Here is a 27,995-nt window from a genome sequence, read left to right as displayed (position 1 = left end):
TTTGGCTGTAAAAGCAAATTTATAACAAAGTTAAATATTTACCAAACAAAGGCAACTAAGTTATAGTCATACTGGCTGAGAGCAATGTTTACACATCTGAAGTCTACAGTCACCAATAAAGTAACTGTACGCTTCTACATGTTCCCAGCCACGTACACTGAGCTTATACAAAATATTCCAAATTTATTTAAACAAACTTATGCAAATCTACAAATTTATTGTTGATCTTCTGAAACTGAAAGTGGAATATTTTGCATTTTTGCTAAACACTGGACATCATAAAATCAATTTCAGGGAAAACATAGAACCGAAACCGATAAAACGCAATTGTTTCCAGAAAGTGGAATGATTAGTAACAGTAATATTAATCCTATTGCGTAAGATATCTCGCGTTTCAAATTTCTAAATAAACGGGGTTTTATTTTTTACTTGAGCGGCTTGATATGAGCTTGTGGGGACTTTGCGCGCAGCGCTTTTGTCATCCTAAATTTCCCTGAAGGGGTTTGGATATTGGTACTGAGTTCGATAAATTTTCAGCAAGGGACCTGAAAACTGTGTAGGCGATCTTCATGGTGTGTGACGCAACTACATTGTAAACACATTTTGTCATTCAGTATTAAGAAACTGCGCCTTTATTTTCGGCTTTATAACGTTCGGTGGCGTAAAACTGATTTTGCGCAACACTCACGAAAACGATTGAGTTCCGCAGCCTAGTTGACGTAGGTAAAACTTTTAAAGCCTTTATTTTAGTGATGTTCGTAGAAAATTCTAGTTGATTGGCTCTGGAAAAGTAATTTGTTGTCAGTTGTGGACAATTTTCCCACGCGTTCACTCAACAAAGCATATTTATGGTGATGGAACAATTTTAAGGTGTGATATCACAATGCAATGTGTAAGTGCCATAGCTCACTACTCACTTGATTTCGGCAATTTAAAACAATGATTACATAACTGCACGTACCCTGTTTATAGAGCTTGTCACACAACGCACGAGCCATATTTGAAAGGATGATGCAATAATAGTCACCAAAGTGACGCAACTGGTGACGTCATATTAAGAAGAACAAAGTCACGTGACTGACTCATCTTGTGCCGAGAGCGGAGTAATTTTGTCCCGTGATTTCAATCAAAAATTTTAAATATACACCCAAGTAATAAAATACCAAAACGTATTTTTTAATGTGTAAAATTAATTTTTTTTAATTTTTTATTGTTTTAACTATGTTGTAAAGAAGCTAGCAGGCCAAAACATTTGCTAAATTTTGGGAAACTAATCTAAAAATACAAACAATCGTCACTTGATAAAATATAAATAAAATTAAAGTTGGAAACGCTGTTACGTCAACGCCAACGTAAGTATCGAACGTCAATATGTTCCGCCTCATACCCAATTTTTTGTCAAACGAAACGAAAGCAAGTTACCAAAGAATTATATCATCTATGTGTTCGATGTTATTTTGACGTGAAAATATGACGAATATCTTGTCAAGTAGTGAAGAATCCTCTTTAATGTTCAATTTCGGTAAGTTTTTTTTTTAAATATTTTAATTTTGTTAGTTAAAATCTAGGCTAGGTTAGACTCCAATCTGACAATGTAGGCGATTAACTGGTCTTTCCGTAAAGAACTAAATCCTAAATGTTTAAACAGGGATAATTTAGTTAAAAGGCCTGGAACATTTGAAATTTAGTTAAACTCTTACTGTAAGTGTACATTTGGAAATAGGAATCGTTTCATGTGAACTGTGTAGTTTTCTTTCAGCAAAGGGTAGTTTTGGTAATTTGTTTTTCCATTGTAGTACCAGCCAGCCAACACAAGTTAAAAGTAGTTAAAGAGTATTTTTTTTAGTATTATATTAGTAGTCAAAGAAGACTAAAATTGATACTTGAAGCTGAAATTAATCTGTAGTCTAGTTTAGTCTAGTTAAACGCAAAATGTTGAACCACTGATACAAAACGCATCACTTTCTTTGAAAATTTTTTTAAATACTTATCAGACAGCTTGTATTGTGTATTACTCCATCAACACATAACATCAAATGAAAATAATGTAATTTGGAAGTTAAACAGCTGTGCATGCAAAAAGTTTACTGCTGATTGACTATCTAGACCATACGTGTCAAACTCCCGGCCCGCGGGCCACATCCGGCCCGCTTTACAATAAAACTTGGCCCGCAATGTTATTTTATACATTGAACTATTTCCGGCCCGCGAGATCATTGTACAGTATAACTTACTTTTTTCAAGCAAGAAACAAGAATATTACAAATCGCACAATACAGCAGCACAGCAGTTGCCCCACCATACGATAGAATAAATCGATTTATTCTAACGCTTGCAATATGGGCTGCTTTTTTCTTTATTGTTTGTTAATTCTTTAATGCTTTTGCAAGGAGATGAATGAAACATAATGACGTAAGAGAAAAATAATCAAAAATAGCCCAGTCAAAAATCGTCAAAAACATCAAAAAAATTTGGTGTTGTTTCGCTGCCTGTTCCAATTCATGTACTCCTGTCACGAAACGTTCAATCAAGTTTTATCCTTACGGCCCGCGGCGTTAAATAAGTTTTGACTTTTGGCCCCTGGTTCGATTGAGTTTGACACCCCTGATCTAGACAGATAGCACCAGAGACAGGGAAGCACCGTTTCTAGAACAAGCCAGATTAACTGGTTTAATTAAATTGATCTGATATCAGACACTAGATTAAAAAATGCTGATACCGATATGCTTCAAAATGCAAAGTATCAGTGCTGGTGGCGGATAAATAATCAGTCGATCACTAATATTCATTGGTACTGATAAGTCAGCTATGTCAGTAACTTTCATAGCAGGGGTAACATATTTTTGCCTTTTCAGTCATTGTTTACTTTACTTGATTTTTATTTTATACAATAGGCCTAGTAAAGAATTTGTTTGATTTTTGTGACATAGTTATATTAATTACATGTATACTATGCTATGATATAGACTTTAACTGTATATATATTTGCATTAAACCCTATCTTTATATTTATGTTATATTTATTGTTGCAGAAAACGTTTATTCTCAAGAAGCTGGTTTTTGTGCTTTTGTCTATTCCATCATCATTTTAAGCTTTTGCATTGCGAGAGACTCGGCTGTGTACAACTTACCTGATTCTCCTCAATCACTTCCTGCGAGACCAAGTTTGCCCCAAACCCACTTAATTAAAAAGAACCTTTGGAAGCTTGTGAACACAACATGGCTGCATAAGCCTCACTATCATCATATGACTGTTTCTACTACTGAAAAATAACTTGAAAGGTTAAAGAAATGTCTGAAGCAAAACCTGCAAAGTCAAAGATTCTCGATTGGTTGTATTCTGTACCAGCCACGACAAAGACATTATTAAAGTTTACGCCGCCATCAAGAAAAGGATCCAATACCTTAACTGCATCAAAGTCGTGGGATATAAATTTGGAAATAAAAAAAGAAACAACCCAAGTCAAGGATTGTCTTTACATGTCTAAGAATCAGGAAATTTCAAAGCGATTTCCTATTCAGAGATTGGATAGTGTAGGAGGTGTTGAAATTGAACAGTCTAGGTTTTCTTACCCACCAACAAAACAGCTGGACGAATATTTCACTGGTAATTTATTGCAATCTGCAAATCAGGTCAACCGAGACCTAGAAAAAGTTGCTTTTTCTTCCAAGGATAAAGTAGAACTGTGCTCTCGTGTGCCTACTGACTTTGTAGGAATGGGAAGCCTGATGGTCAAGTCACTGTGCAAAGCTCCCTGCAAGTTGACAGGTAATTTCACTTCTTTGCCTGGTGATCTAGATACTGCTGGACTTTTTCACGACTGCAGTATAAGTCAAGAAATATTTGCGAAACAACCGAAGGAAACCATTCTTCCTTCACTGAGTAAAATGCTACCTCCCCAAGCATGCTTAGCTTGTCTTCATGTGTCATGTGCTGGAAGTTGTTCTAGTGCTGTTAGTGTTACTTCTGATGTGCCAAACCACTTAAGCTGCTCCAAAATTCAGTCATCTTCGGGTGGTGAGATGTTTGCTGTGAATTACGATTCAAAGGAACAAGAAATAACTATTATGAGCTCGGATTGCTTAAAAGAATTGCAAATACAGTCTGACCAGCGTACACCAGAAGATAACGAACAAGTGTATTTTACTGAAACTAATAATTCCTTTTTTTCAACTTCTAATGGGATTGATAAGTCAAGAGATGAATTTTCAAACACAGAATTTATTGACAGAAGAAAAAATCCTGTTGTTGCTACTTTGCTTGGCTATGAATCTGAATCTGAATCTGACTCCGATGCAGATTCAGACATATCCACATCCTCTGTCTCTGATACCGACGAGGATTACCTTTCATCGGACGATGAATTGGAATCGGATGACAATAACTCAAAAAATTATCTTGGTTCAGATACGTGCTCTGAACAAGATGATGAGAGTGGTTGCCCAGTCTCTGAAGAAGGAACTGATTCTGATGATTTCTCTCTGTGGGATCGCATCACATCAAGGCATGGTTCATGGACTTGCCTTCGCAATTTTTCACGCCGCCATCCCCACAATAGCGCACCATCATCTGATGACAAGTCTGGCGGTAATTGTTTAAGTGACAGTGATACTTCTGCCAATACAAACAGCATTACCCCCATTTGTTTAAATTCTACCGACTGTGTAAAAGAACCGAGCATAGATAGTTGTTATGGAAGCTCAGAACTAACATCCCATAGCTCAGAATCTGATGATGAAACAGAAAACACTGTGAGTCGGCCACATTGTGAAAATTCTCAGATTTCTTTCATCTTGGGTTGGTCTGATCCAGATTCTGAAGACGAGCAAGAAACTGATCAAGATAATGACGACGTATTTTCAACAAATTCGTGCTCCGAAACATCTTTGTCCTCATCATCGAGATGTGGTCTATGGAGCTCTGAATCATATAATTCGTTTTCTACAAGTGAAGAAACTGTGGATTCAAGCACGCCAAATACACCATCTTGCAGTGAATCAGCAAAACTTTGGGATTATTTTGTAAGGTGTGGCCAACAATTCGAGTGCACACAAGTTGATACGATAATAAGAAACCCGAGCTGTGGGCCTTCTCTTCAAAATCACTGTGATCGAAAGCACTCAGCTGATAGAGAACCTTCAAAAAGCGAAAACTACGCTGCAGAATTCTATAAAGCTCCAACTAAGGTGAATTGATTTGTGATGTCACATTATATTGCATACTATTACTTACATACCTAATATATAATGTTAATGTATCAGAGGTGACATGTTATAGTGTAAAATGTTGGTTATGCTTTCTTGATTTCAGACTCCAAAGCTGAACATTACAATTTTGCATATCGAGTGTTTATTATATATATGATATACTATAATACATGGTATTATACATTATCTTAGTGTGATAGGTGATATCCTATTCTTTTGTCCTTGGCTGTGTTTGTTTTTCGATCCTATACACATAAAAGTCAGTTGTTCCGTAGCTATGCTGTGGTTTAATAAACACTTGAGCAGAGGATAATGAAGTGTAATTAACTAATTACCTTAGTACGTGACGTAGATTTAAAGTTTGTTATATTAATTATCCTTGTTTGGGTAGCCCATTTGTCGTAATTGCTTCATGTACTGCCTTGGGCTAAGAAAGGATTAAGGCAGTTGTAGAGGCTATTTATGACTGTCATGGTTTCAGAATTTCTTGGAAACTTTGCTCAATCTTGCATGTTTTTTTGCAGGTTCGCTTCTGTGACAAAGTTGAGATTCATCCGATGGTGGCATGGTCTTTCGCATATCGGCAGGCTCGAAGAGGTGGTTGGGAGTGTTATGCACGGGACAGAGACCGTTTTAAAATAAGAACCAACACGACTGAGAAAGACATAGCATGGTGCTTGAACCCTGGGCACAGGGAAATGATTTACAAGTCTCGCTTTGACGATACCGATTGATTTCCAATGTCTTACCTTATTTTCCAATCTAAACTTATTCATAACTTATGTTTGATTTTATTTGTCATGGTTTGAAAAATGCATATTTTAAAGCACAACCAGTCGGGCAGTTTTCAGTTTTTATACCTCACCGTATTGCTGTCTTGCGTGTAATGTGTTTGTGATTTTAAAGTGGCATTATTCAAAATATCCATCTGCAGTGTTGGAAAGTGTTTATGCACTCCTTTGACATTTCAACATTAATATGTCAATGGAATATTGCGTGGCTTATGTATTTCAGTTGTAGTTTGCTTACAACACAAATAAGGCTCTTCCGTACAATAACCTGTTGTTGACTGCTACCATTCAATAGTACTGTTACCTTTACCTTACTACAACGTTTTCAGCAGCCTAAATAGTCGTTTCTTGTGCACACATTATTCATTTTGCTTATCGTATTAAAATATTACTTCAAATACTTAATATTTTAAGCACAGTAGTTCAAGAAGCTGCCAGTCGTGTTATCATGATAAATCTATTATTTATAATGCTTAACGACTGCATATAGCTACTAACAATAACCAATACCATAAATGTTGCAATTGCATGCGGGTTGTATTTACCTGCTACTTCAGGAAGATTCGTGACAATTGGCATGCCATAATAAACATCTTATAAAACTTAAACTCCCTCTTTTTGATGTTGTAATGCCCCGATTTTATTTTATTACAAATGAACGTATGCAATGTGGTGATATTTTGATGTTGCTAATTTCATTAAAATGGTTTGTAAGTGATTTATTCAACTATACCGCGGTCAGACATATTTAGATGAGAAAGCTGACGATGTGTTTACTGTTATTAAAAAAGGGTAATGCGTTTAGTTTATAACAAAACATTGCAGTTTGTTCAAGGAAGTGAAACTAAAATGCCACAAAATAACCTTCCATGCTGCTGACAGCTAATTGAACTAAACATTTACATGTATTTACCCATAGGCAGTTTTAGTTCTGTTTACTTAGAAATATTTGGCCACTGTTTCAAAAAAGCTTATGTTGTTTTTCAACTTTCATTAAACTTCAGTCAACATTTTAGAAAGCCGACACCCTATAGTCAAGTTACTTGCTTGATTACTGCTTGGTCTCACATTGCCCTACACTGAAAATAACTTCCTACTGTCCACAAGCAGTTATAGAACAGAATGGTACTATTAATCACTTGGTTGTGGCACTTGCATTTCTACAAAAATTAGCCGGAATGAACGCAATAAAAACTTAGGAATCATAGATTGTTTATTGCAAGATTAAACAAACCTAGCAGTCCACAATTACACTATCCTAAAAGGACTACTTGGCTACATGCATAAAAATTTAAAGAAGAAACTGCATACTTGAAGAGTGAACACAAATTAAGTTTAGAGTAGAACAGTGTTTAACAACAGCATAAGGGTATGTGCATAGTTTAGTGATGTACAATATTCTGTAGAACATCGTGGACACTCCATGCAAGCGAAAGCAGCTTAAATGGTTGATGGTTTGATATTTCGTTGGCATGTGGTATAGAGTCAGTTATCCAAAATGTATCTAATTTCACCAAGTTTTCTAAACAACCATTATCTGCAAAATGAAATATACATCATAAGTCAAACTGGTGATAAATTCTCAAAATTGATGTGCAACTTTGTGTTTGCAGAATGCAAGTTTACATCTGTAAAAGGCAACAAACACGCGAGTACTGATTTATGTTCATTTATAGCAGTATAATGTGTTTTAGCACTGAATGTGTAAATTTATAGCAGTATAATATGATTTAGCACTGACTACTGTACTATAGTTTAGCTGTCACACAGCACGAAAGTCTGATAAAAATTGTTTAAGATGTGTTTTACGTTATGCTAGGTTCACTCACGCGTGAATTTTTTCCAGGAATCTTGCGGAAACACTGGATGTGTAACGTAAGCGCTGACTTTGGCAGCTCCATTGGCTGAGAGTGTCTCGATGCATTTTCTCATTGTGCCACCTGTCATTATGAGGTCATCAACTACAATAACGTGCCTTTCCTGGGGGCTTCCATCCACGATTGAAACTTCCCTGAATGCACGTAAAACATGATCAGTTCTTTAGCCAGAAGCTCATTTGTGCATTGCAGGATGTTAGTTGTTTAAGACAAGACTCTGTCTCAGATAAATCCAAAAAGCTTGTCAATGCTGCTTATAATTGGATCTAAAGGTGAACAATAGCAACATAAGTCTATCATAGTTTAAAGTTTACAAAACGGATGTTGATAGAAATCTAACAGAGAGTCTAACTAATGCCCGCATAAAAATCAGTGGCCACATTGTGACTCGATATGGTTCCCTCTTGGATCTCAACAAACCTCAATGAACCATTTCGTCTTTTTATGCATCGAACAATGGGGAAGTTTGTGAAGTATTTCTGGAAGCGTTTATGCGCTCCGTCATCTGGAAAAGCAATACTGATGGGCTCCCCCTCCAAGACAAGTTTCTCAATTTCTTTCACAAAATATGGAATTGCAGAGGACAAATGTGGTAAGGTGTTATCACCAAAGAAAAATCTCTCCTGAGTCAACAAATCCCGAAATCAATTGTTTTGATGTACGAAGCATGTGTAAAGTGGCAATACTTAACAGGCTGTTAACTCATGTGAAAATTATAACTGAGTCTTACTACACGCATTAACCTGTAAGGCATGAATATCATATATCACAATCTTTGCAGGTCCCAAGGCAGACAACGGAATTGCTGAGAGCATTCTTGCCATGGTGTATGCTGTGGCCACCTGGCCTTCAGTGTCAACTCTCTCCATGGTGCCAGTGGGAAAATATGGCAGGATAAATGTGAGGGATCTTATAAAACATCAGCAGGTTCATGTAAAAGTTTCACAAAAGTGCCGTTTAAATGTAAACGTTCCGTTTGAAATATCACTCAGATATTATTCACATAACACAAACCCTTTAACATAAAAGAAAACGACAACAATACGACACATATATAAAACATTTGTTAGCACCTGTGCTTATGATAACAAAAGCTATGCAGTCACCTGATAGAAGATCGAGGCAAAACATAAAGCAAAGAGATTTGTTCAAATACAACTTCCGGGGAGTGGAAGCTTCCAAGAAACACAACGTTCTTTCCGACACAGTTTTCAATATTCTATAAAACAAAAAAGTGTGTGCAGTGTGATCCGACAAACTGCGTTAATACACACGATAGAAATTACTACAAAAATTCTCATCATGACTGTACTTGAATGAAGAGATTTGGATAACCATCAGGGAATTTTTTCCATTGTACATCTTTGCGGAAATCAATCTTCTTACCACTTGATCTGTTTCCTGCAAAATATGAAGCAAATTAAAATATTACAAAGGTGCAATGAACAAAAAATTGAAACTATATTCACGAAATATTTTGGCAATGTTTGCTAAACCTCAAAAAGATGCATTTTTTTCTTTCATCAAAAATTAGTCTATGGCTGCGCCTACAAATTTTAAGTCTATTTGAGTTTAATTCCTGTCAAGGCAACAACCAATTCTACAAGTTTTCCAGTTTGTAGTAAAATATGTTATTCATAAGCGATTATAATCTGTCATTAGTCATTTGCCTACCATTTTTTTTTTATTTATAACCAATGATAAATTATTTTAGAAAAGGTTGAATGCAACCGTTGAATAAGTGTCGTGTTAAGTTACAAGGCTGGCTGCCAAGGTTACTATGTCTGAAATTTGGATCATGGCTGCAAAGGATAGGAAATCACAAATCAATGTCAAAGGTGATACTTTTATGACTTGCAAGTGATGTAATAATTAGACACATGTCTCGGAAGTCCTATGATATATATGATAATGATGCTTCTAATGATATGATATGATATGATGTATGATAGTAAAAGCCCTTCAAAGCCTGATTGATGTATGGTTGTTAAATAGATTTTAAGTAGATCATAGAAATGCATGGACTAGGGTAGCTTATAATAACCTTGAGTTTTAACGTGTAAATCTCAGATTTACAGTAACCAACAACCATTAGCAAGCAAAATGTGGGTGATAGCAGAACGTTTTGTGAACATAATAAAATTTATGGCTCAGAAAAAATGACAGATGACTATAGATACTTAGTACCGTACTATTTCCACTCTATATCAATACAATAATTAGGCCTACTTGCTATTTCCGCAACTTGCTCCCCCAGCTGATATGTGGTAGAATGACAAAATAAAATAACATCGTCCATTGAGCTACTTGAAGCCATAACTGCAGTATTTAGTTTATACAATTTTACCTTTGCAAAAGGTTATTTAGTTATTTAACTTTGCTTGTTTTCTTTAAAATACAGCGTTCAGGCAGTATTGAAAGAAAATTTGGCTAAAACTAAAACCAAATACATGAACTTAAATTGGAGGAAAAGCGTAGCGATAACCGAGAGAAGTTTAAACTAGTTCCTCGCTGTTATTAAGGTTAGGGTAAATCTTTTTCTGTTTTAAAAAGTTAGATATAATTAAATTTTCTTCAACATGTCCCTGTACCAGATTGAAAAGTTTGTTGTTTTTGGGTGAGAAATCCCCCGCTAAACAAGATAAACCAATAACCATAATACGCGTAATAAATTTTAATACCCGCCTACTTGGCAAACTTTCTTATCAGGGCCATTTGGAAACAAAAAGTTTAACCGCTTTTCTGTAAAAAATAGTTCAATGCTCTTGCAATCAAAACACTTTTTGCGTTGTAGGGAATTCCCCGGCTTATTTACTGTTGTATCGCCATGGTAGGAATATGGCAACATTTTGTTCCACTATTTGACAGATTTAGCCATACCAGCTTGCCATAGCAGCTTATCACGCAACTGCAGCATTTACTTACAATGGCCTTGATTTTTATGTTATGACTGCAGAAAAATAAAGCTTACGGGTTTTGCAGTTTGACTTTTTTCTATGTCATAGGCTACCGTAGGTTCTTGACACATAGCAACAAATTATTTATTGACACCAATTAATGCAGGTAAAACAGAAATGCTGCTACAAAACAAAGTAAACAAATCCTTGTTTAGACATTTTTAAATAAATAAATACATGCTTCAAATAATCTCATTTAAATTTTACAAAGATATGGGCCTACCCGATTACCCCTTCGCCGCAGGGCAAAGTATGTATCAACTTTAATTTAACGCATAAATCAGAAATGATTGCGGATTGCTATTTGGCGATTCGACTTTGTCCCACAGCCGCGCGTATTGATATACGTAGGTAAAGCGTCACCAGCAGTAACACATTATCTCTCCGTGATAGTCTGCTAAGAAGTCACACAGAGGATTTGTCCTCCTCTTTGCGGTTATGAATCGGGCAATTTTTATGGAGGTTGGCGTCCTTCAAGTGTTTTATTTATCATTCAATTCCCACTTTTGCCTTGTCTGGAACAGTTGTGATGGACGTCCATGATGAATCGCTTTATCTCAAACTCTACCACGGCACAAATTGTTAAATTTAAAATGTCATGTAGCCTCAAGTTTGCTTAATTCGGAAATACATCTGTCACCGCCCCAGATTGTTTCAGGTGCTTTTGTTCAATTTTCGAAACAAACTTTATCGATTTTAAACTTGGATTCAACTTAAATTTGTCATAGTGTTTGTTCTGGTTCTTTTCCTCTTGTCAAAAGTAACGATATCTTGAATTGAGTGGCTCATGCGTCGCAACCAAATCTTTCGAATTTCGCTTCCAAACACACAATAAACGAGCAGGACCATCAAGCCTTGAAGTCCATTGAAGATGACGTTGAAATACATAAACACGACTGAAGTTTCATACGATTCAAGACCTGTGAAAAGTTCAAGAGTCAAGTTTTCATAAAAACCTATTAATGTTAACTTATTATAAGGCCTGTAGGCTGCTGATATTATAAAAGTGAAAAAAAGAAATTCAGGCCTGTGCAATATTTTCACTTACGTTTCGCTCTAACCGAAGTAAGATACGACTTATTCTTTCCCAGTTACACATTTCGTTTTAATAGCCTACTTTTTATCTATTAGTTTGGCTATTAAAGTTAGGTTATTAAAGTTAGGCTATTAAAGTTCTTGTTATTTAGTTAGGTTATTTACCAGTTAGAAAACTAAATATCCAAGGCACACCAATGACTGGAAAAAGTAACATAATGGCCTTAAAAGTTGCTTTGATGTGAAGCAGTTTATCCTCGATATTTTTCACTTGTTCCTGGGCAGGTCTAAATTTCTCTGACGCTTTGCTCATTTGGTATACGAAGACGGACACTTTGACTAACAAGCATAGATTTACGAAGTATATGAGCGCGACCGGTATCACAACGGATCCGAGTAAAACACCGTTCTTTGGATTAAGCCAACATCTTTTGAAGCCAAAATTATCGACTTCGTCCATGTAGCTGTCAGTCGCAAAACCAGCGATTGCTGCCACCGCTACAATTGTAGCTGGAAGAACCCAGCCGATGAGATAGCGCGCCAAGGAGTATTTTGTCGAGTTTTTACTGTTTAGCGCCAACGCGCGGTCGGTTATTTTGATCGTAAGTGTGAAGGCCTCAACAAACATCCAAAATGCTAAAAGAAAAAATAAATAATGTGAAAACTTATGTATATACTTGCGGGAAAAAACGACCTGATAGACATGCTCTTTAATAAGACACCAAGTTTTCCAGAACATCCTGAAGTTGTGCGCGGAGTTGCTTACCTGTTGCCAGGATGAAGAAATGCTTCAAGATTGTGATCATTTCACACATCCTGTCATTAGACATAGCAAGGTCGTGAAACAAGCTGAAGAAATGTAGAAACATGAGGGCCAAGGTCAGGTTAATTTGAACAATCGTGCGGTCACTTCTGATGCTTTTTCTTAGTTTTATTAGAATAACAAGAGTGACCAGAAGGCACAGTGTTGAGAAAGACTGTGTGATGTATGAAAGTATCTGAAAAACAAATGTTAAAGTGAGCACTTTGCTTAAATGTTAAGTAAAACTAGATTCGCGTTTAGCCAAACAGCATAAGCATTAACAATCTCACCGTAACTTCACGCGGTATGGTGAAACTTTCTACCGCCAACAAAACGGCAAATATCGTCGTGTGGTTACATTCGCACGTCACTTCCCGTGACGTTTCAAACGCGTTGGTATTGTTTGGAAATAGTGGCCGACACCCATTGTTTAAGTAGCGCTCTGTTTCGACGTCGAAATACTTACAAACGTACCTTAGAAATAACGAAAGATTTTTATAGCATACATTAACTAAAAATTTGCTTAGTCACGGACCATGCGCTCTGTTGAAGATGCGATACACAGTATATTAGGAATTAGTAGCGAAAGAGCTTTAACTGCTGCAGATGAAATCTTCTTTTGTTGTTAAACGTACCTTAGACTGCGCAAAACAATCCTTTCATTAGATGAAGTTTTCACTTTCGGTGTGACGTATTGTTGAACGGTGGTGTCGTTTTCAATATTTATGACGTAAGAAACATTAATTTGAACCCTTTCATAACTGGCTTGATCAAATGCGCTGACTGACAGCACCGGTACATTATCCAAGGGGTACTCCTTAACTTCTACATTATCACCGTAGACGCCTTCTTTTATTGCGTCTTCCTGTATTTCCCTTGGGAGTTCAATTCTGGCGGCAACCAGTGATATTTGGGAAAGATTGTTTGACGGATTGAGTCCAATTCCTTGTAACTTTGCTCCCCGAAGTTGTAACAGCGGAGTTTGTCGTGGATTTCTCTGCGACTGTAGGTTGATTCTTTTTACAGCAAAATTGATCCTGCTGCTGTTTACGAATCGTTCATTGCTGGTGTTCCCGGATGAGATCAGGAGGACCTCTGTCTGCTCCAAGAAGCCTGACGCTCGCAAGAATAATCTTCTTCTTTCTGACTCTAAGATGTTTCTCCTTTCTAGAAGTTGGTTTAAATGTTCTAGAAACAAAGTTAATGAGTTTAACAAAGGAAAAATGTAATTATTTGCTCTTATTGTTTGTTGGTTAGTAGTTCAGGCTAAGCGAAGATTTAAAAAACAAAATGATTCACCTATACTTCTTCTTGTCAAATCTTCTTCAAAGCTTTGTTTACATTCTAAGCGAACAATAACAAAAATTTCGAACCTTTCTTCAAATTAAATTCAAGTTAACACGTATATTGCATTTTTTTTTAAATCAGAGAGATGAAGGATGGATATCTAAGCAATATAACTAGGGTTGCCATATAACTAGGTCTCAACTCAAAAATGAGAACGACTAGGAAACGAAAGACGAATACCACCTTAAACATTGCACAACAGGAGAAAGCAACCAATGTTCCTAAAAAAAAACAAAAAATAACAAGACACTATCTGCATGTTCTTAATTTTGGTATCTCTTTGGTTCAAAATGGTATAATAATGAGAACATTTCTTAGAAAAAAAGGACAAACATATTTTCTAAGACACGGACCTTTAAATTAAGGATAAATCTTAGAAATAAGGACGGTATGGCAACCCTGAATATAACACAAAGCTTTTCAATTTTGCACACATTAATTATCATGAACGTGTACTGTGCTACTGCATGTTATTTTGCCTGATCCTGTCATACTTACCCTTCAAATAGTCATTGTTAACGGTTATCTGGACGTTTCCACTGCCCAATATTTGATCTAAAGTTGCATTTTTAAAGGATTTTCATTTGCAAACGAGATATTTTATATCGGTATATCGAAAATTGTTCATGTTAAAAAATATACCTTCTAGATTAGTTTGAAAATATATTGATGAATTTGTGCATGAAGAAAAATTCTCACACCCTGCAGAAATAAATTAAATTTTAACTCAAAACCTTTGTTTATTTTTACTGTAAAAGTTGTAAACTAAAAGTTTTTCATTTTTATACTCACTTCTAAGGAAGGCGTTTGGAGAACTCTCATCTGTCAGAAATATTTTATTTTAGTATACTCAAGTATTAATGTTTCATGTAATAAAATACAATGCTATTAAGTATTCTTTCTTGCAATAACTAATCGATAGTAAATCTTATGTTAATGTTTACAGCTGAGTGCAGCATCCAGCAAGTACCTGATCTAAATATTTGCAACGTTGTCTGACATGTTTGCGCTTGTTGTCTGCTGGTAGTTCCATTAAAACCTGAAACGATAAGATTGAACAGAATTATGTTCGCAGATTCTTACGTTCAACTGAATATTTTGGCTGGATAGATTTGAAATGTTACAGTAGAAAAAAAAAACGATCAAACATGAAACTTACAACAGTGTAATATGCGATTGTTTGTGTCTAATACGTCACACGATAACATCCCACATGAAGGCATGCTGGTAGAACTGGTTGATGTAATGGCCGGATGAAAGGAGTAAAAGAAAGTTTGCGTGTTTGTGTTTAGCGGGGTTCTTGATGTTATTACTTCCGTGAGACCTTGTGCGTCTGACGGTGTTGGCTCGTTTCCCAGGCCAACTGTTCTTCTATTTTCTGCGGAGAAAACCATTGAAAAATAAATTGCTGTTTTTACTAACGGAAATCGACTTTTCCTACGCTGAGGTAAGGAAATGTGTGCAACGGTCCGCCCACGCATTTTAGTCACGCCTAAAACGTAACCAATCTCTTTTGTTGTAAGGTGCTTAACTGTTTATAGAAATAACAAATTTAATTGATACGCATTTATTTAAATACATAAAAACAAGGAAAACGTAAAAGACATTTTGTAAAACGTTTAACATTCTAACTCACCTAGTAGCAAAACAAAAACAATCAATAATCCAAAATGCTTCATGGTGTTGATTAGTAAGTAGACTTTCAGAAACAGACACCCCGCGCAACTCACTATACTACACATGGCTCCTTCTCGATCAATCGCGCCGATATTTCTGCTGATTTATTGTAAATACTGTACAAGGTTTCATTTCTACGATTGTTTTTTAAGTTCTGTTTTTCCTGTTTTAGTAAAATACCGATGAACTTCCATAGTGGTTAACTAAAACATTGTCCCTTTAAGCACCTTATCAATCGATCTGGCGAAACACATCCTATTTTTAAAAAGTGGGAAACGTCATCAACTACTAAGCTGATAGACGTAGATAGTATAAGACCTTATACTGAGCTTAATGTCTTTTCACAAACCTAACAAATTCTGCGTTATCAACTGTTTGATATCTTGGTAGTATTCGTAGGCACGTACGTTTCCCAGAATAATTTCCACGAAAACTTTTAACCCGGTATAAAAAACATGATAACACTTATTCTCGCGATTCTGTTGTCTGCATGCAGGGTATGACGTCAACGGAAGTGGTGTAAGAAATGCGCCACGCTCAAAAGGTTAGCACCTGGCATATTTCCGTCTATTAAAACATGATTTTTCTCCAGTGTTTTGTTGCAAGCGACCTGCAAAGATAGCAACTGAAAAAATGTGATGCGGGGCGTAAATTTTGTTTATTGAGATTACAGATAACGTAATCACACTTGAAAAATGCGCAACAAGCGAGAAAACGCATCAAAGAATACGCTTTAGACTAAAATTTCGTTTTTGTAATATTCTACAGCGTATACGATGAAAATACAAACACGCATTAAGTTGATCCAAACATAGCTGAGACATAATGACGTCATCGGTAGTTTATAGCGTAAACGAGATAGACCTTTTGTTTCTCGTTCTGTAAATTTGAGAAGCGTTTCATCAAAATTTCCTTTAAAGTGCTTATTATGCTCGGAAAATTTCAACTAATTTGATATCTAAATGTTTAAAAATAACGACCAAATTGACAACAAAATTATGCCTTAAGTAAGTCTGAGCAAGTCTTAGAAAAAAACAAGCGCTATTGGTGTAGCCTTATCGTAATCCTATGCATGAAATGTCATTGCAAATTATACGAATGCGCTGTGTCCAGTAAAGGAAGCAGCGAACCATATAAGTGGAGAGGAAATGTACGTCAATTTGCATTGTGAGAGCTTTATAAGGCACTGTTGCGTATCTTTGCCTCCATTTATTTACGCAAGTTGTCCGCAATCATTTATAATTATTAAATGACGAGATGTCGGTCTGTATTTGACTCACAACGTTTCCTCAACTGAAAGTTTGACGACTGACACGAAATAATTAAAACTGATATAACGCAGCAACTTTAACATTTGGAGCAAAATGTTGCACGCTGGGAGTCATAGGCTACTTACAACGAAAACAAAGCCAAATTTCTAGAAAACCTGTTCTTAGTCAATCAGACATTTCGGTCAAGAATAGCCTACTACGACCACGTTCTCTGGTACATTGAAAAGGATTGTAATATAGTACACTCTAAAGTCTAAACTCACCTTATACAGTATATTTATCGCAACGCCTGACTATAGTGAAATGCTTTCTACTCATTTAGCTGTTATTTTCGATATCTAATTACCATTTCGAAGTTCAGCAAAACGTATTTTAATGGCTCACGTATAGGCTGAGGTCTGAGAAAACTTTTTAAACTTTTACATATTTTTATGTACAATGCACAACTTTCTGTAAAGCGGAAACGCGTTAGCATACAGTGTCATGCACTGCATGCTGTTGCCGTCGTGATGAACACTTCCCGTTTAAAGCGTGAAGTTTTTAGTTTTGGATGCTGCTTTGGGTTCCTGAAACGGAGTTGGATTTCTGGTATCTTTTCCTCTCCGATGAGCTGAAGGAAGAAAAAGACTTTTCGATTCTTCGGATCCAAAGACTCCGGACTTCTCTTCCGAAAACGCAGTAGACCAAAGCAACGAAGAGACCTTGCAATCCGTTCAAGATGACATTTAGGTAGATGAAAACCATCCGCGCTTCAAAAGATTCTAAACCTGAATAAAAACAAAAGTTTGTGCATAAAAATTGTTGTAATTTTGGTGAAAGAAAGGTAGTCACTTATAATTGCTAGCAGCGTATTTTTTCTTGAAATTTGAAATTTTCTCATTTTGTCTAATCCAATTTCAGAAAGACGGCTTCATGGCTGTCAATTTTTAATTGCTTAGTATAACCATACATACCGGAAAGGAAACTGAAAATCCAGGGAATCCCCAAAACCGGGAAAAGCATTATCAATCCCTTCAGAGCTGTTTTGATGTGAGCGATGTTTTGTTTTGGTTTTTTCGATGCTTGCTGGCTGTCGGTTGGTTTAAAATTCTTGGATGCAGCGCTCATTTTGTACACGAAAACAGCCACTTTTACGGACATGCAGAAATTGAGGAGATATATAACAGCTATGGGGATTATAACGGAACCAAGTAGGATGCCATTGTGTGGGTTAAGCCAACAGCGTTTGTAACCAAAGTTTTCCACTTTGTCTATGTAACCGCTACTTTTAAGAAATCCTACGATTGTTGTCGTAGTAACAATTATTCCGGGTATTCCCCATCCAAAGAAGAGTTTTATCTTCGACACTGTTGATGGATTTTTGTTGTTAAAAGCGAGGGAATTGTCACTGGTTTTGATAACGAGTGTCACGCCTTCAATCAGCATCCACATCGCTATAAAACGTAAGTTTTAATATTTGTTTTCCTTTATTTTACTTTGTTTTAATCCATTCTTTACCGACATTTAGAAAAAAACTCAGTGTACAACAAATTCTGTCAATTTTCTTTTGTGTCATTTAAGCTTTAGGCTAAATGTTATTATTTTCCACTAAGCTTGTACCTGAACTAAGAAGGAAATAATGAATCAAGACGGCCACCATCTCGCACATTCTGCTGCTGTTTAACGCCAGATCATGGAAAATATTGACGAGGTGTAGCAGCAATAAGGCCAGCGATAGGTTTATTTGCACAACAATTCGGTCGTTTTTGATTTTCTTTCTCACTTGCACCAGCACAATCAGTGTGACAATAAGGCAAAAAATTGAGACTGATTCAGTGATTAGTGACACCACCTGGACAAAAAGTAAAAGTAAAAATATTTTTAATGCAGAAAAGACCGCGGTCCTATTTTAGCTATGATAATGTATAATCATGTAAACAAATTTTAGACTAATAAATTGCTCGTTAATCTTTAACCACGCTTAGAAATTTCATCTATCTTATCTAAACTTATAGAAATTGCAAACATGAAAAACCTTGACGTGTGTTGGAATAACAAAACTCTCTACTGATAGCAGTACGGCAAAAATAGTCGTGTGATTGCAATCGCATCTTATCTCGGAATTCTTCGACAAATCCTTTGAGATCCTACATCCATCCCCGGAATACGTTTGAAGAAGAGGATGATAGAACTGACAAGAGAAATCCAGTTTACGAATAACCCGCTGGGGAGCACTGAATATACCTTCCTTTGCTGCTGATGTTACCATAGCAACGGTGCTGTCATTCTCGACGCTTAGGCTGTACGACACCTGCCCAGGTATTATCACGTGTTTACTCCTGTCAAATGCGCTCATTGACAAGAGAGGAACATCTTTTAGCGGAAAGATGTCCACAGAAATGTCACTTGCTTCCTTTTTAGTTTCAAAATATTGGAAATTTGTTGATTGTGACGTTAGAGCAGGGATCTGTACCGCCACCAACGTCACTTTCTCATAACTTTCCTCCACCTTTACATCATTGATTCTAGCGTTGGAGAATGGTGATGTGGTGAGGTTACGGTCATCGAAAATCACAACCCATACCTCGAATAAGCCGAATACTCGGTGAAAATTACTGGTGACGTTCTTACTAAGTTCGTACAAACGATTCTCGAACTCTTCGGCAGATGCGATGTCAGTTATGTTAAACCGTAAAATTTCTGTCGCTTCGTCGGTTTCAAATAAATTCAAACCGGTTTCAACGGGCTCAATTGATGTGTTGCTGACGTCAGTCGATTTTGAGATCTCTTGCTCTGTCGTTACGTCATCATCTGAAGTCATCAAACCGGTGTTTGGACTGGTGGTGTTGCTTGAAGTGCGTTCGGAGGTAATTGGGAAAAACAAGGAATCAGTATTGATTTTGGTTGCTATAGCAATAGTCGAGGCAATTGTCGTCCTCTTATTTTGGTTAAGTGGTGGCGGTTCTGGTTCTGCTGTTGTGGTTGTTTTTGTAACAGACGTTGACACAATCCTTGAGTTGTGGGTACTTTTCTCGTCAAAATCAAAGTCATTATCTTTAACGTCAGAGTTGATGTGGTCTGAGGTCTCGTAGTCAACGCATCGTGTTTGCATAATTTGGAGCGAATTATCCTTCAGTCTGTTGTTGGCGCAATCTTAAAATTGTCATATAAAAGAAATTGAGACAAATGAACATACCGTGAACCAGCATAAGCATCCCTTAAAACAAAATAGTTTTTCTCCGTACCTTTTCTACAGTCAATTTCAAAGGTAACATTTTCAAAACCTTCGACTGTCTTGTTGATATAAAAGCAATAACTTTGCATATAATCCAAAACTCCTGCAAGCGTTCAAAGTTTTTTTGTAAGTTATAGTCTTTTTTTCTTTGTCATGAATAAACAGAATTGCTATTTTTAAAAGTAGAAAATGTTGGACGATTAAACTTAAAAATGCAAATTATTTATTGAATCATTTGCAAATAAACATTAATTTGACGTCTCACCTATATTTTCGCTTTGTTGATAACAGTTTCCCAGATGGAGTTGCGATTGGCAATCTACCGAAAAAACAACATAAGGTGTCAAAAGAAAAGCTTAGCTAGACGTATTTGCAAAGTATATCGGTTTATTTTTACAATTTATTTTCAGCAGGCTTCATCTTACGTCTTTCGTGCAAAAGTAAGTGTAATTTCCAGTAAGATAATGTTACAAATGAATGCACGGTTAGCTTCATTTTGTAAAGGACAAAATGACAAAGATATAAAAAGTGGTCGGGATGATAACAACGTACCACTTGCGTTTAGGAGAAAGCTGAATGCCGTTTCCTGATCAACCAAAGCTGCGTTAATGTCACTTCTAACTGAAGAAAATAAACATTTGATTTTATGTTTTTACTTTAAAAACAAACGTGGTGGTTTTATATTTTATACGAACTTGCTAAACTGATGTTGCACGTTCCTGAAAGATTGGAAAGGAAGTCTTCCTTTAATCCAAAACCTAATTTTGGACATATGAAAAATCAATGAATGTTTATTTTACCTGTTTTAATTCTCAATTCTTCAAATTTGTATCGTTTAATGACCGCTTGATAAAACTTTTCACCAGACCGAAGTAAGAAAACTGTGTTCTCTATTAATATTCACGAAGTTGACTTTTTACAGAAGCTAGGCCTACTGTGTCAAATAACCGAAACACTTACAACATTGGTAGCTTCGGTTGGTACTTGAAAGGCTGGGTTGTCTGCAAATTAGGTCCATACAACCTATAATTACAGAGACTTAAAGAAATACCCAATATTTAATATAAACAAGCAAACGATTTTCTGTAAACGTAAGATCAATTAACAACCAATACATGTTTGAAATTGCTTGGCTAAGATATGAAAACTATAATTCTCGCCTACAAAAGCAATACTATAACAGTTAAAACCTTTTATATTGATGCTGTAGAGTGTATATACTGTGAGGTTATGTATATAAGGTTACTCAATGTATAGATGGGAAACATTTTTTACTTGTCACCCGTATTCAAAACGAAAGGAAGTTGGATTTTTATAGCAATTTGCAATTGTATTGGGGTCATTGCTGTCAATTTTGTTGACAAGTCTGACCACAAGTTCCTTGTCAAATTTACTTTGACATTCAACGTGTTTTCACTATTTCTATGGTAGACAATCTGTATTGTATAGGCAAGCCAAAACGCTAAAATTAAATTTGAATTTCCAAAACAATTTCCAAACACGCTTTCCAATATGCATGTATACGATTTTACGTGGCGTAGTAGGCTTTTGCACACACAATATTCTGTATACTGTAAAATATCGTGTTGCATTTTGGGCATGTTAACAAAATTACTGAAACGTAAATTTTCACAAATTTAAAAACATCGTTTTCATTTCTTGTCCAATAGTTTGAAGCAAACGTTTTTGGAATCTATTTTATGGTAATATAAGGGCATATTAAATTTCTAACACAGTGATCGACACAACAACAATTTTGTGCTTATATTTTTTTGGCTTCCTTTAATTCCTACCTTGGGTAAAAGCATTCCACAGCAAAAAGAGAAACACCTTCATGACAACAGTTTTTTGCAGCAATCCAAATACCTTTGTTAATTACAAACCTGAGGTAGAAGTGACCGCTACGGCATATTCCAAACCACCAACAGTTTTACCTGCTCATTTACAGCAACTTATCGTCGTCCAAGCTTGTCCTAATTGTCCTAAAACATAAAACGTTTTTGCAAAAGTTTAATGCTGTTTTTTGTGTCGTGTGACTTTTCAGTTGAGTTTTACAGCCTGTGTACGTAATGTAAGCAACTGATTGTGGAAAACTTTCTAGTTTCTTAGTCCTACAAGAAACTTCTCATGATTCTCTTGTAGTCGTCATTCAATTTTATAACCCTTCTACAGTACAAAAGAACAAAACTAACCACAATAATCTTAAAACCAGCCAAAACGTGGTTAAGTGCTTTGTACTAACATTTTAAGAAAGTTAACTTTTGTCGGTCTCTTCATCCTTATTCTACTCCAGAACTGTGTTTATCATTCCTGATGTTCTGTTTAGCCTTTTTCTTGACAGACATAAGCACGCTTTCTCCTCAGAGTAAATTGCGGACAAGCTTGTGCTCTTAATGGAACTTTAATGTCGCCTGTCCCATTAAAGAAGCTCTTAGTGAGGTAAAATGCAAGAATTAAGTGATCGAAGAAACAATTGAGTGGGGGCATGAAATAATTTTATGACAAGACTGTTACCAAGTTCCCACTGTGCTGAAAAGAAGAATTTTCTCGGCAACTTATATTCTAGAGTTTCCCTTTTTTTCATGAACGCATAAACGGTACGTTTGTGGTATAAACTTACATACGCGCGGTTAAATACCATGAAAAATTAATGCTATCCTAAGCCCACAATAACAGTCTTCACTATATGCCGCATATTTTCTTACTTCAAAATCCTACAGCGCTGGCTGAAGCTAAAGTGGTAAGTGGTATCGTAAAAGGGAAGACGTTACTAAAGTTTGGTGAATCTTCAAAGTCTTTTTTATCATCTATATAAAGCAAAGCAGAATAATTCGTAAATAATAGACAGAAATATTCTGCCAATCAATGCAAGGAAATTTTTCCGCTAAATTCTTTATGCTGATGATGACCAGTCTATGGACTTCACTTCGTGGAATCAATATGAAGAAATTGACTTAAAACGCTGAAGTAAATCGTTTGGTACTAAAACCATTTTAGAAAAGTATTACAAGAAAATCTGATTAGCGAACGTGGTTTGCAATGGTCATCACGACTCGGCAAAATCTGCTGGTCCGTATTTCAGTCTCACAAGCACAACAGTTGGCAAATTAACTGACATCTGCTGACATCTAACGGATAGAAGTGGTTTTGTTATAGCTTCAAAATAACCTTTAAATCAACATACGCTTTAAGGAAATGATGTTATTTCTCTTCAATTGTAACATTATTTGTTTTAACATGTCTTAAATGTACTGACACCTTCATTACATTATTACGCAGATCAAAATTTTCTTCTGTAATATATTGTAAATGTTTGCCCGTTTGGTACAGACTTATTAATTATCAGGACTTTATCATATACGAGGGCGAGTCAAAAAATTTCCGCACTTTTATCATTTTCATTTATTTTCACAAACACAAAGGTAAAAGAAATACTTTATTTTTCTACATAGTTCCCATCCTTTTCGATGCACTTATTCCAACGGTCCACAAGCTTGCGAATTCCATCTGAGAAGACTTTTTTTTGGGTGGTCATACAACTATTTATGCACCGCGTCCTGTACTGCTTCATTTGAAGAAAATTTGAGCGGAGCTAATAGAGTCGGAAGGCGCAAGTTTAGGGCTGTGTGCAGGATGTTGTAGCACTTCCAAACCCAGTTTGTCAATGGTTTCAATAGTTTTTCTCGGCCACGCGTTGGCGGCAGATCTACAGACGTCCACGCTTGCCCTCTACCGTAAGTTGTTTTGGCATCCACTTCGCAGGCACTTTACGGAAGCCAAGGTTTTCATGAATGATTTAATGTGCAGAGCCGTGACTAATCTGCAAAGAGCGTGCTATCTCATCGATAGCAATGCGCCGGTCTGCCAGTATCATTTCTTGAGCTTGCTCAGTCTCCTCGTCAGTGGTAGAGATTGATGGACGTGGATGGACGCTCCTTCTGCATGTTTCACGCTTGTCCGGCCGCTTTTAAATTTGTCAATCCACTCATGCGCACAGTTTCTTTCGGTAGCGCACTGCTTCCGTATTCCGTATTGTACCTCCTGTGATTTTCAGCCCAATTGATTTTCAGATGTGCATTCTGACTATAAAAATCGGATCACTGCGCGTTGTTCTTCATTGGTGCATTGTGCTAGTGGAGCGGCCATTTTTATCAATTGCAACCAACAGCTGTAAAGATCGATCGAGCAAGTAGGTCAGCTGATCGTGATCACATGACACAGCAGTCGGCACGCGCAAAAAACATTGCGCCAAAAAGAGAAGCGAGAGTACGCTCTACATCAATGTACGAGAAATTTTTGACTTGCCTTGTACATTGCTTGTGAATTCCACACAAAAGACAAGCTTGGTGACAAAGAAATAATCGCCAAGCTTAAGTCGAGTAAAGACTTTTCGTAGTCCGAGAAAAAAGTTTCTTATACCATACTATATAGGCCAACCACTCGCATGCATATACACTTATACAGTTATATGCAATGCAGATTCAGAACAATGAAAACCGCTACAACAATAGACGTTCTGTAGAATATTCAACAATGCATTTCGTAACGGCACATTTTGTATGTAAATGACAACCATTGTTCTTCTTCAGTCAGGATCTGGTTCTCAGAAAAATTGGCGGAAATAAATTTAAATGTAATGCATTGAATTATCGATGCAATCAACATAGTGGATCTTAAGGTATAGAGACTATATGAGAAATATTTTCATGTATAGGCGTAGTTGAACGAGTGTGGTTCATCAACTGATTACCTTTAAGCTATGGTTCAGGTTTTCCTGCAGAAAAAATAACAAAAACTTACTAACAAATAGCAATTTTCTTTTTCTCGTGGATATGGGGTTATATAGATTGTTTGCTTTTTAATTAAGATATAACTTTTGTTCCAATTTCAGTGGTTTTCGAAACTATAAGGTGAAAGAACAACAGATCGAATCCTAAAAATGCTAGCCAGTACTGCTTTGTTTTGCCTTATGTTTATTCAGACTGGATCGGCAGAAAATGAACCCATAATGACCTGTGAGATATTTTCCCAACTTTTAAACAACTGCGAAGAATCGCAATTGCCATCGGTTCCGCCAATAATTGCAAATCTTCCATGTCAATGCGAAGACCAGGGTGAGTACAAAAATGAAGTATTTTTAGATTTTTAAAATTACCAAAAGGCCTCAAATAATACTTTGCTAACCACAGTTCCTTTGACTTCGTTAAAATGGCCCAACGTTCGATAACCTATTTACTTTACGAAAATTAAAAGACAGATTCTGTTAACTTTTTTTGTTCTTTTGTTTGTTCAGGAAGATTCTGTACAACGGGATTGGCAGACGGGCGAGTACAGGCTTCATCTATCTCTGCTTCTTCTTCTCTCTCCACCAGTTACGAACCCCAATTCGCCAGACTTAACATTCCTGTAACTGGATGGGCCCCGAACGCTGGTAAGTACATTTTGATATACGGTAAAAGCTGCGTAATTATATTATAAACTTTATTTTTAATATCGGTAGCATAACGCTGCTTATCTTATATTCTAATCTATTACTACCGTAAAAATATTTTTGATACCGAATGTGAAGTTATTGTAAAAATTAAATATATTTTCGGTTTAGTCGCAGATTCATGGCTAGAAGTGCACTTGCATGTTCCTATTCGTATAACCGGAATCATAACCCAAGGATGCTTCAACACCAATTACTGGGTGACTCGGTTCAAGATCTCTTACGGTGATTCCACGGACAACATGGAGTTTGTTCAGCAGTTCAACGATGACCTTGTAAGTTCTGGTCTAATCATTTAAGAATGTCTTTAAAACGGATTTAAAACTTGACTTTGATTGTGGATTGATTGGGACAATGCAACGAAATAAAGTAGTGATTTCAGCTGTACTTATTCCTAGTTTATGAATAATAGGTCTTTAACGGAAATGACGATCGTTCCTTACCAAGAGCCAATCACTTTCCTGAGCCGATAACAGCCGAATACATCAGATTTTGGCCAATTTTCTGGTCCAGTCGTCCCTGCGTTCGTCTGGAGTACATGACCTGTGATTCGTTGAGAGTGTAAAACAATAGAATTAGGATCAGGACCATCTTATGTCCTCACTTATTTGTGGAAATAAAAACATATTATATTTTATGAATGGTAATGTACTGTTATTCAAGGCTAAAGTTCTTTTTCGTTATCACAACTAAGATTTTGTGACGATCAAATATGTATGAAATATATCAATATGCATTGCATTGCATGTCAAGAATACCTTTGTTGGTTGGTCTCATGTTAAGAGTTACTTTTTATTAGTTGATGATGTGGTAGTTGTCAATGATTATGCAAATCCACTCCATCTCTGCCGCCGTCAAAAATTGGCTGATTAGAAACTGTCTTAAACTCTGTAATGGAATGGTTGTTTATCGTTCCTTATCCTGTAAGGGCGACCACTTCAATTACAATGTTTCCGTGTTGAATTGTTTAATGTCCTCGATGTAAATGAGCCTCAAGGTCGTTGTCTGCTTTTCTTAATCTTAGAATTAATTGTTCACCTCGACAACTGTATATTCTGATTATGTTGAAGCTTCTTTGAACGAATACCTCAAAATAAAACATTGTGACAGCAACAGCATAAAGACATGTTGCGGCGTTGAACGTAATAGCAAGAAGAGACTGATAAGTGATAACTCGTACTGCACGCACAATAACCAGGGAAGCAATCGATTACGTCACACAGTGTTATGCTTCGCTGATTCGATAGATGAGAATTCTATGTCTTATACAATCTTATATTACATTAATTCATAATATTATCACAACTCGAATGAACAAATGTGACGCGGTCGTGTTTCATGCTTAATATGGATCCGGATTCAGTTAGCAAATTGTTGGGACGAGCATAGACAATTTATTCAACATAAATCCCATTATTCCTGGTTGCCGAGCGGTTTCGTTTAATACAAACAACTAAATGTACATATAGGCGTAATTAGCGCATTTTTAGTTCCATTTAGGAACAGCACCTTATTTTTGCCAGTTAGGGTTAAGGCTTATTTCGCTTACATTTACCTACTAACGTCTGGAACGAGAGAGCACAAACCAGCAGAGCGATCTAAAAGATTTATTTTGCCGAAATACACAGTTGTCACCAACATTAATATTCATAAGCTAACACGCCACGATCAGAACTTCTCTTCGGTCGTAAACTTAATATTCTATGGGATGAGTGGTGTGATGGTTTTGGGATGGCCTAAGCCAAACCCAGTCTTTCAGTTTTATTGTCTGACTCCTATGATTGTCTTTGACTCCGTTGCGTTTTACTGTCTCATTTGCTTCTTAAATCAACACCAACTTCATAAAATTTAGTTGTTATATTGTCCGAATCAGTTGTATCGAATTAGTAATATTTACACCATGATCCCACTTTCTTAATAATTCAGTAATAACTTCAATTTTACAGAACAAGGGAAATAACTCAGAGAAGAGAGAATTTCCAAGAGAGCGATTTAATCCAACACTTGTTTTATATACTAAAATATTGACCAATGAGCGAGTGCCAAATTAACTGCTATCACACGTGTACATGTGTCCATGTTATTCTAAGCTTTTCATCACAAAGAATTCAAATCGATTTTACACCAGTACAGAAAAAACCACTTGACACACTTACTATATCACATATTGGTTTGGAACTACGCTTGTGATTAAAGATACTAGAACAATACCTGCTACCATAAACCACGTGTCGCATATTACACCACGAAAACAAGGTACTTGAAACACTTCAATCTATGTCAGCACGCTACAAGCTTTGCACATTATTATCTGCCTGGAGAAAA

General features: G+C 36.3%; 5 protein-coding genes across 5 annotated transcripts; 2 read left to right on the top strand and 3 right to left on the bottom strand.

Annotated features, from left to right (window-relative positions):
* The first annotated feature begins 1,373 nt into the window (after positions 1-1,373).
* LOC143463223 (uncharacterized) lies at positions 1,374-6,717 on the top strand. The gene is made up of 3 exons (XM_076961647.1): positions 1,374-1,522; positions 3,033-5,187; positions 5,733-6,717. The coding sequence occupies exons 2-3, from the start codon at positions 3,292-3,294 to the stop codon at positions 5,940-5,942; spliced, it is 2,106 nt and encodes a 701-aa protein (XP_076817762.1). The 5' UTR covers positions 1,374-1,522; positions 3,033-3,291; the 3' UTR covers positions 5,943-6,717.
* A 485-nt stretch (positions 6,718-7,202) lies between these two features.
* LOC143463250 (uncharacterized) lies at positions 7,203-10,304 on the bottom strand. The gene is made up of 7 exons (XM_076961687.1): positions 10,106-10,304; positions 9,189-9,277; positions 8,983-9,095; positions 8,620-8,785; positions 8,297-8,499; positions 7,829-8,010; positions 7,203-7,536 (listed from the first exon to the last, which is right to left on the bottom strand). The coding sequence occupies exons 1-7, from the start codon at positions 10,191-10,193 to the stop codon at positions 7,382-7,384; spliced, it is 996 nt and encodes a 331-aa protein (XP_076817802.1). The 5' UTR covers positions 10,194-10,304; the 3' UTR covers positions 7,203-7,381.
* Positions 10,305-10,892: 588 nt separating this feature from the next.
* Positions 10,893-16,053, bottom strand: LOC143463220 (adhesion G-protein coupled receptor D1-like). Its single transcript, XM_076961644.1, has 12 exons — positions 15,654-16,053; positions 15,177-15,395; positions 14,988-15,056; positions 14,810-14,839; positions 14,660-14,719; positions 14,516-14,572; positions 13,970-14,014; positions 13,306-13,858; positions 12,961-13,144; positions 12,635-12,866; positions 12,034-12,504; positions 10,893-11,753 (listed from the first exon to the last, which is right to left on the bottom strand). Exons 1-12 carry the CDS (start codon positions 15,757-15,759, stop codon positions 11,542-11,544), a joined length of 2,238 nt encoding a protein of 745 aa, XP_076817759.1. The 5' UTR covers positions 15,760-16,053; the 3' UTR covers positions 10,893-11,541.
* A 1,448-nt stretch (positions 16,054-17,501) lies between these two features.
* LOC143463218 (uncharacterized) lies at positions 17,502-22,157 on the bottom strand. The gene is made up of 10 exons (XM_076961642.1): positions 21,973-22,157; positions 21,140-21,202; positions 20,875-20,937; positions 20,732-20,800; positions 20,445-20,498; positions 20,190-20,282; positions 18,980-20,097; positions 18,565-18,796; positions 17,919-18,398; positions 17,502-17,732 (listed from the first exon to the last, which is right to left on the bottom strand). Exons 1-10 carry the CDS (start codon positions 22,013-22,015, stop codon positions 17,506-17,508), a joined length of 2,442 nt encoding a protein of 813 aa, XP_076817757.1. The 5' UTR covers positions 22,016-22,157; the 3' UTR covers positions 17,502-17,505.
* A 2,871-nt stretch (positions 22,158-25,028) lies between these two features.
* Positions 25,029-26,425, top strand: LOC143463271 (lactadherin-like). The gene is made up of 4 exons (XM_076961712.1): positions 25,029-25,293; positions 25,473-25,610; positions 25,782-25,945; positions 26,083-26,425. Exons 1-4 carry the CDS (start codon positions 25,119-25,121, stop codon positions 26,233-26,235), a joined length of 630 nt encoding a protein of 209 aa, XP_076817827.1. The 5' UTR covers positions 25,029-25,118; the 3' UTR covers positions 26,236-26,425.
* Positions 26,426-27,995: the final 1,570 nt, after the last annotated feature.

The sequence above is a fragment of the Clavelina lepadiformis genome, chromosome 6, assembly GCF_947623445.1.
Source record: "Clavelina lepadiformis chromosome 6, kaClaLepa1.1, whole genome shotgun sequence".
Classification (NCBI taxonomy): Eukaryota; Metazoa; Chordata; class Ascidiacea; order Aplousobranchia; family Clavelinidae; genus Clavelina; species Clavelina lepadiformis.
Note: the sequence above shows the minus strand (reverse complement) of the source record. Positions and strands in the feature narration are given on the sequence as shown.

Excerpts from the sequence above, each read along its gene's own strand:
- LOC143463220 (XM_076961644.1), bottom strand. The coding sequence starts at position 15,759 with ATGTGTAGTATAGTGAGTTGCGCGGGGTGTCTGTTTCTGAAAGTCTAC. Across the intron at positions 14,015-14,515 it reads TAACAATGACTATTTGAAGG|AATGTAAACAAAGCTTTGAA; the intron begins GTAAGTATGACA and ends TTGTTCGCTTAG. Across the intron at positions 12,867-12,960 it reads CCATACCGCGTGAAGTTACG|ATACTTTCATACATCACACA; the intron begins GTGAGATTGTTA and ends TTTGTTTTTCAG.
- LOC143463223 (XM_076961647.1), top strand. The coding sequence starts at position 3,292 with ATGTCTGAAGCAAAACCTGCAAAGTCAAAGATTCTCGATTGGTTGTAT. Across the intron at positions 5,188-5,732 it reads TCTATAAAGCTCCAACTAAG|GTTCGCTTCTGTGACAAAGT; the intron begins GTGAATTGATTT and ends GTTTTTTTGCAG.
- LOC143463218 (XM_076961642.1), bottom strand. The coding sequence starts at position 22,015 with ATGAAGGTGTTTCTCTTTTTGCTGTGGAATGCTTTTACCCAAG. Across the intron at positions 20,499-20,731 it reads CTTTCTCCTAAACGCAAGTG|ATTGCCAATCGCAACTCCAT; the intron begins GTACGTTGTTAT and ends TTTTTTCGGTAG. Across the intron at positions 20,098-20,189 it reads TGAAATTGACTGTAGAAAAG|ATTGCGCCAACAACAGACTG; the intron begins GTACGGAGAAAA and ends GACAATTTTAAG.
- LOC143463271 (XM_076961712.1), top strand. The coding sequence starts at position 25,119 with ATGCTAGCCAGTACTGCTTTGTTTTGCCTTATGTTTATTCAGACTGGA. Across the intron at positions 25,294-25,472 it reads ATGTCAATGCGAAGACCAGG|GAAGATTCTGTACAACGGGA; the intron begins GTGAGTACAAAA and ends TTGTTTGTTCAG. Across the intron at positions 25,611-25,781 it reads TGGATGGGCCCCGAACGCTG|TCGCAGATTCATGGCTAGAA; the intron begins GTAAGTACATTT and ends TTTTCGGTTTAG.
- LOC143463250 (XM_076961687.1), bottom strand. The coding sequence starts at position 10,193 with ATGGCTTCAAGTAGCTCAATGGACGATGTTATTTTATTTTGTCATTCT. Across the intron at positions 8,500-8,619 it reads ATGATATTCATGCCTTACAG|GAGAGATTTTTCTTTGGTGA; the intron begins GTTAATGCGTGT and ends TTGTTGACTCAG. Across the intron at positions 8,011-8,296 it reads AGACGAAATGGTTCATTGAG|GGAAGTTTCAATCGTGGATG; the intron begins GTTTGTTGAGAT and ends ACGTGCATTCAG.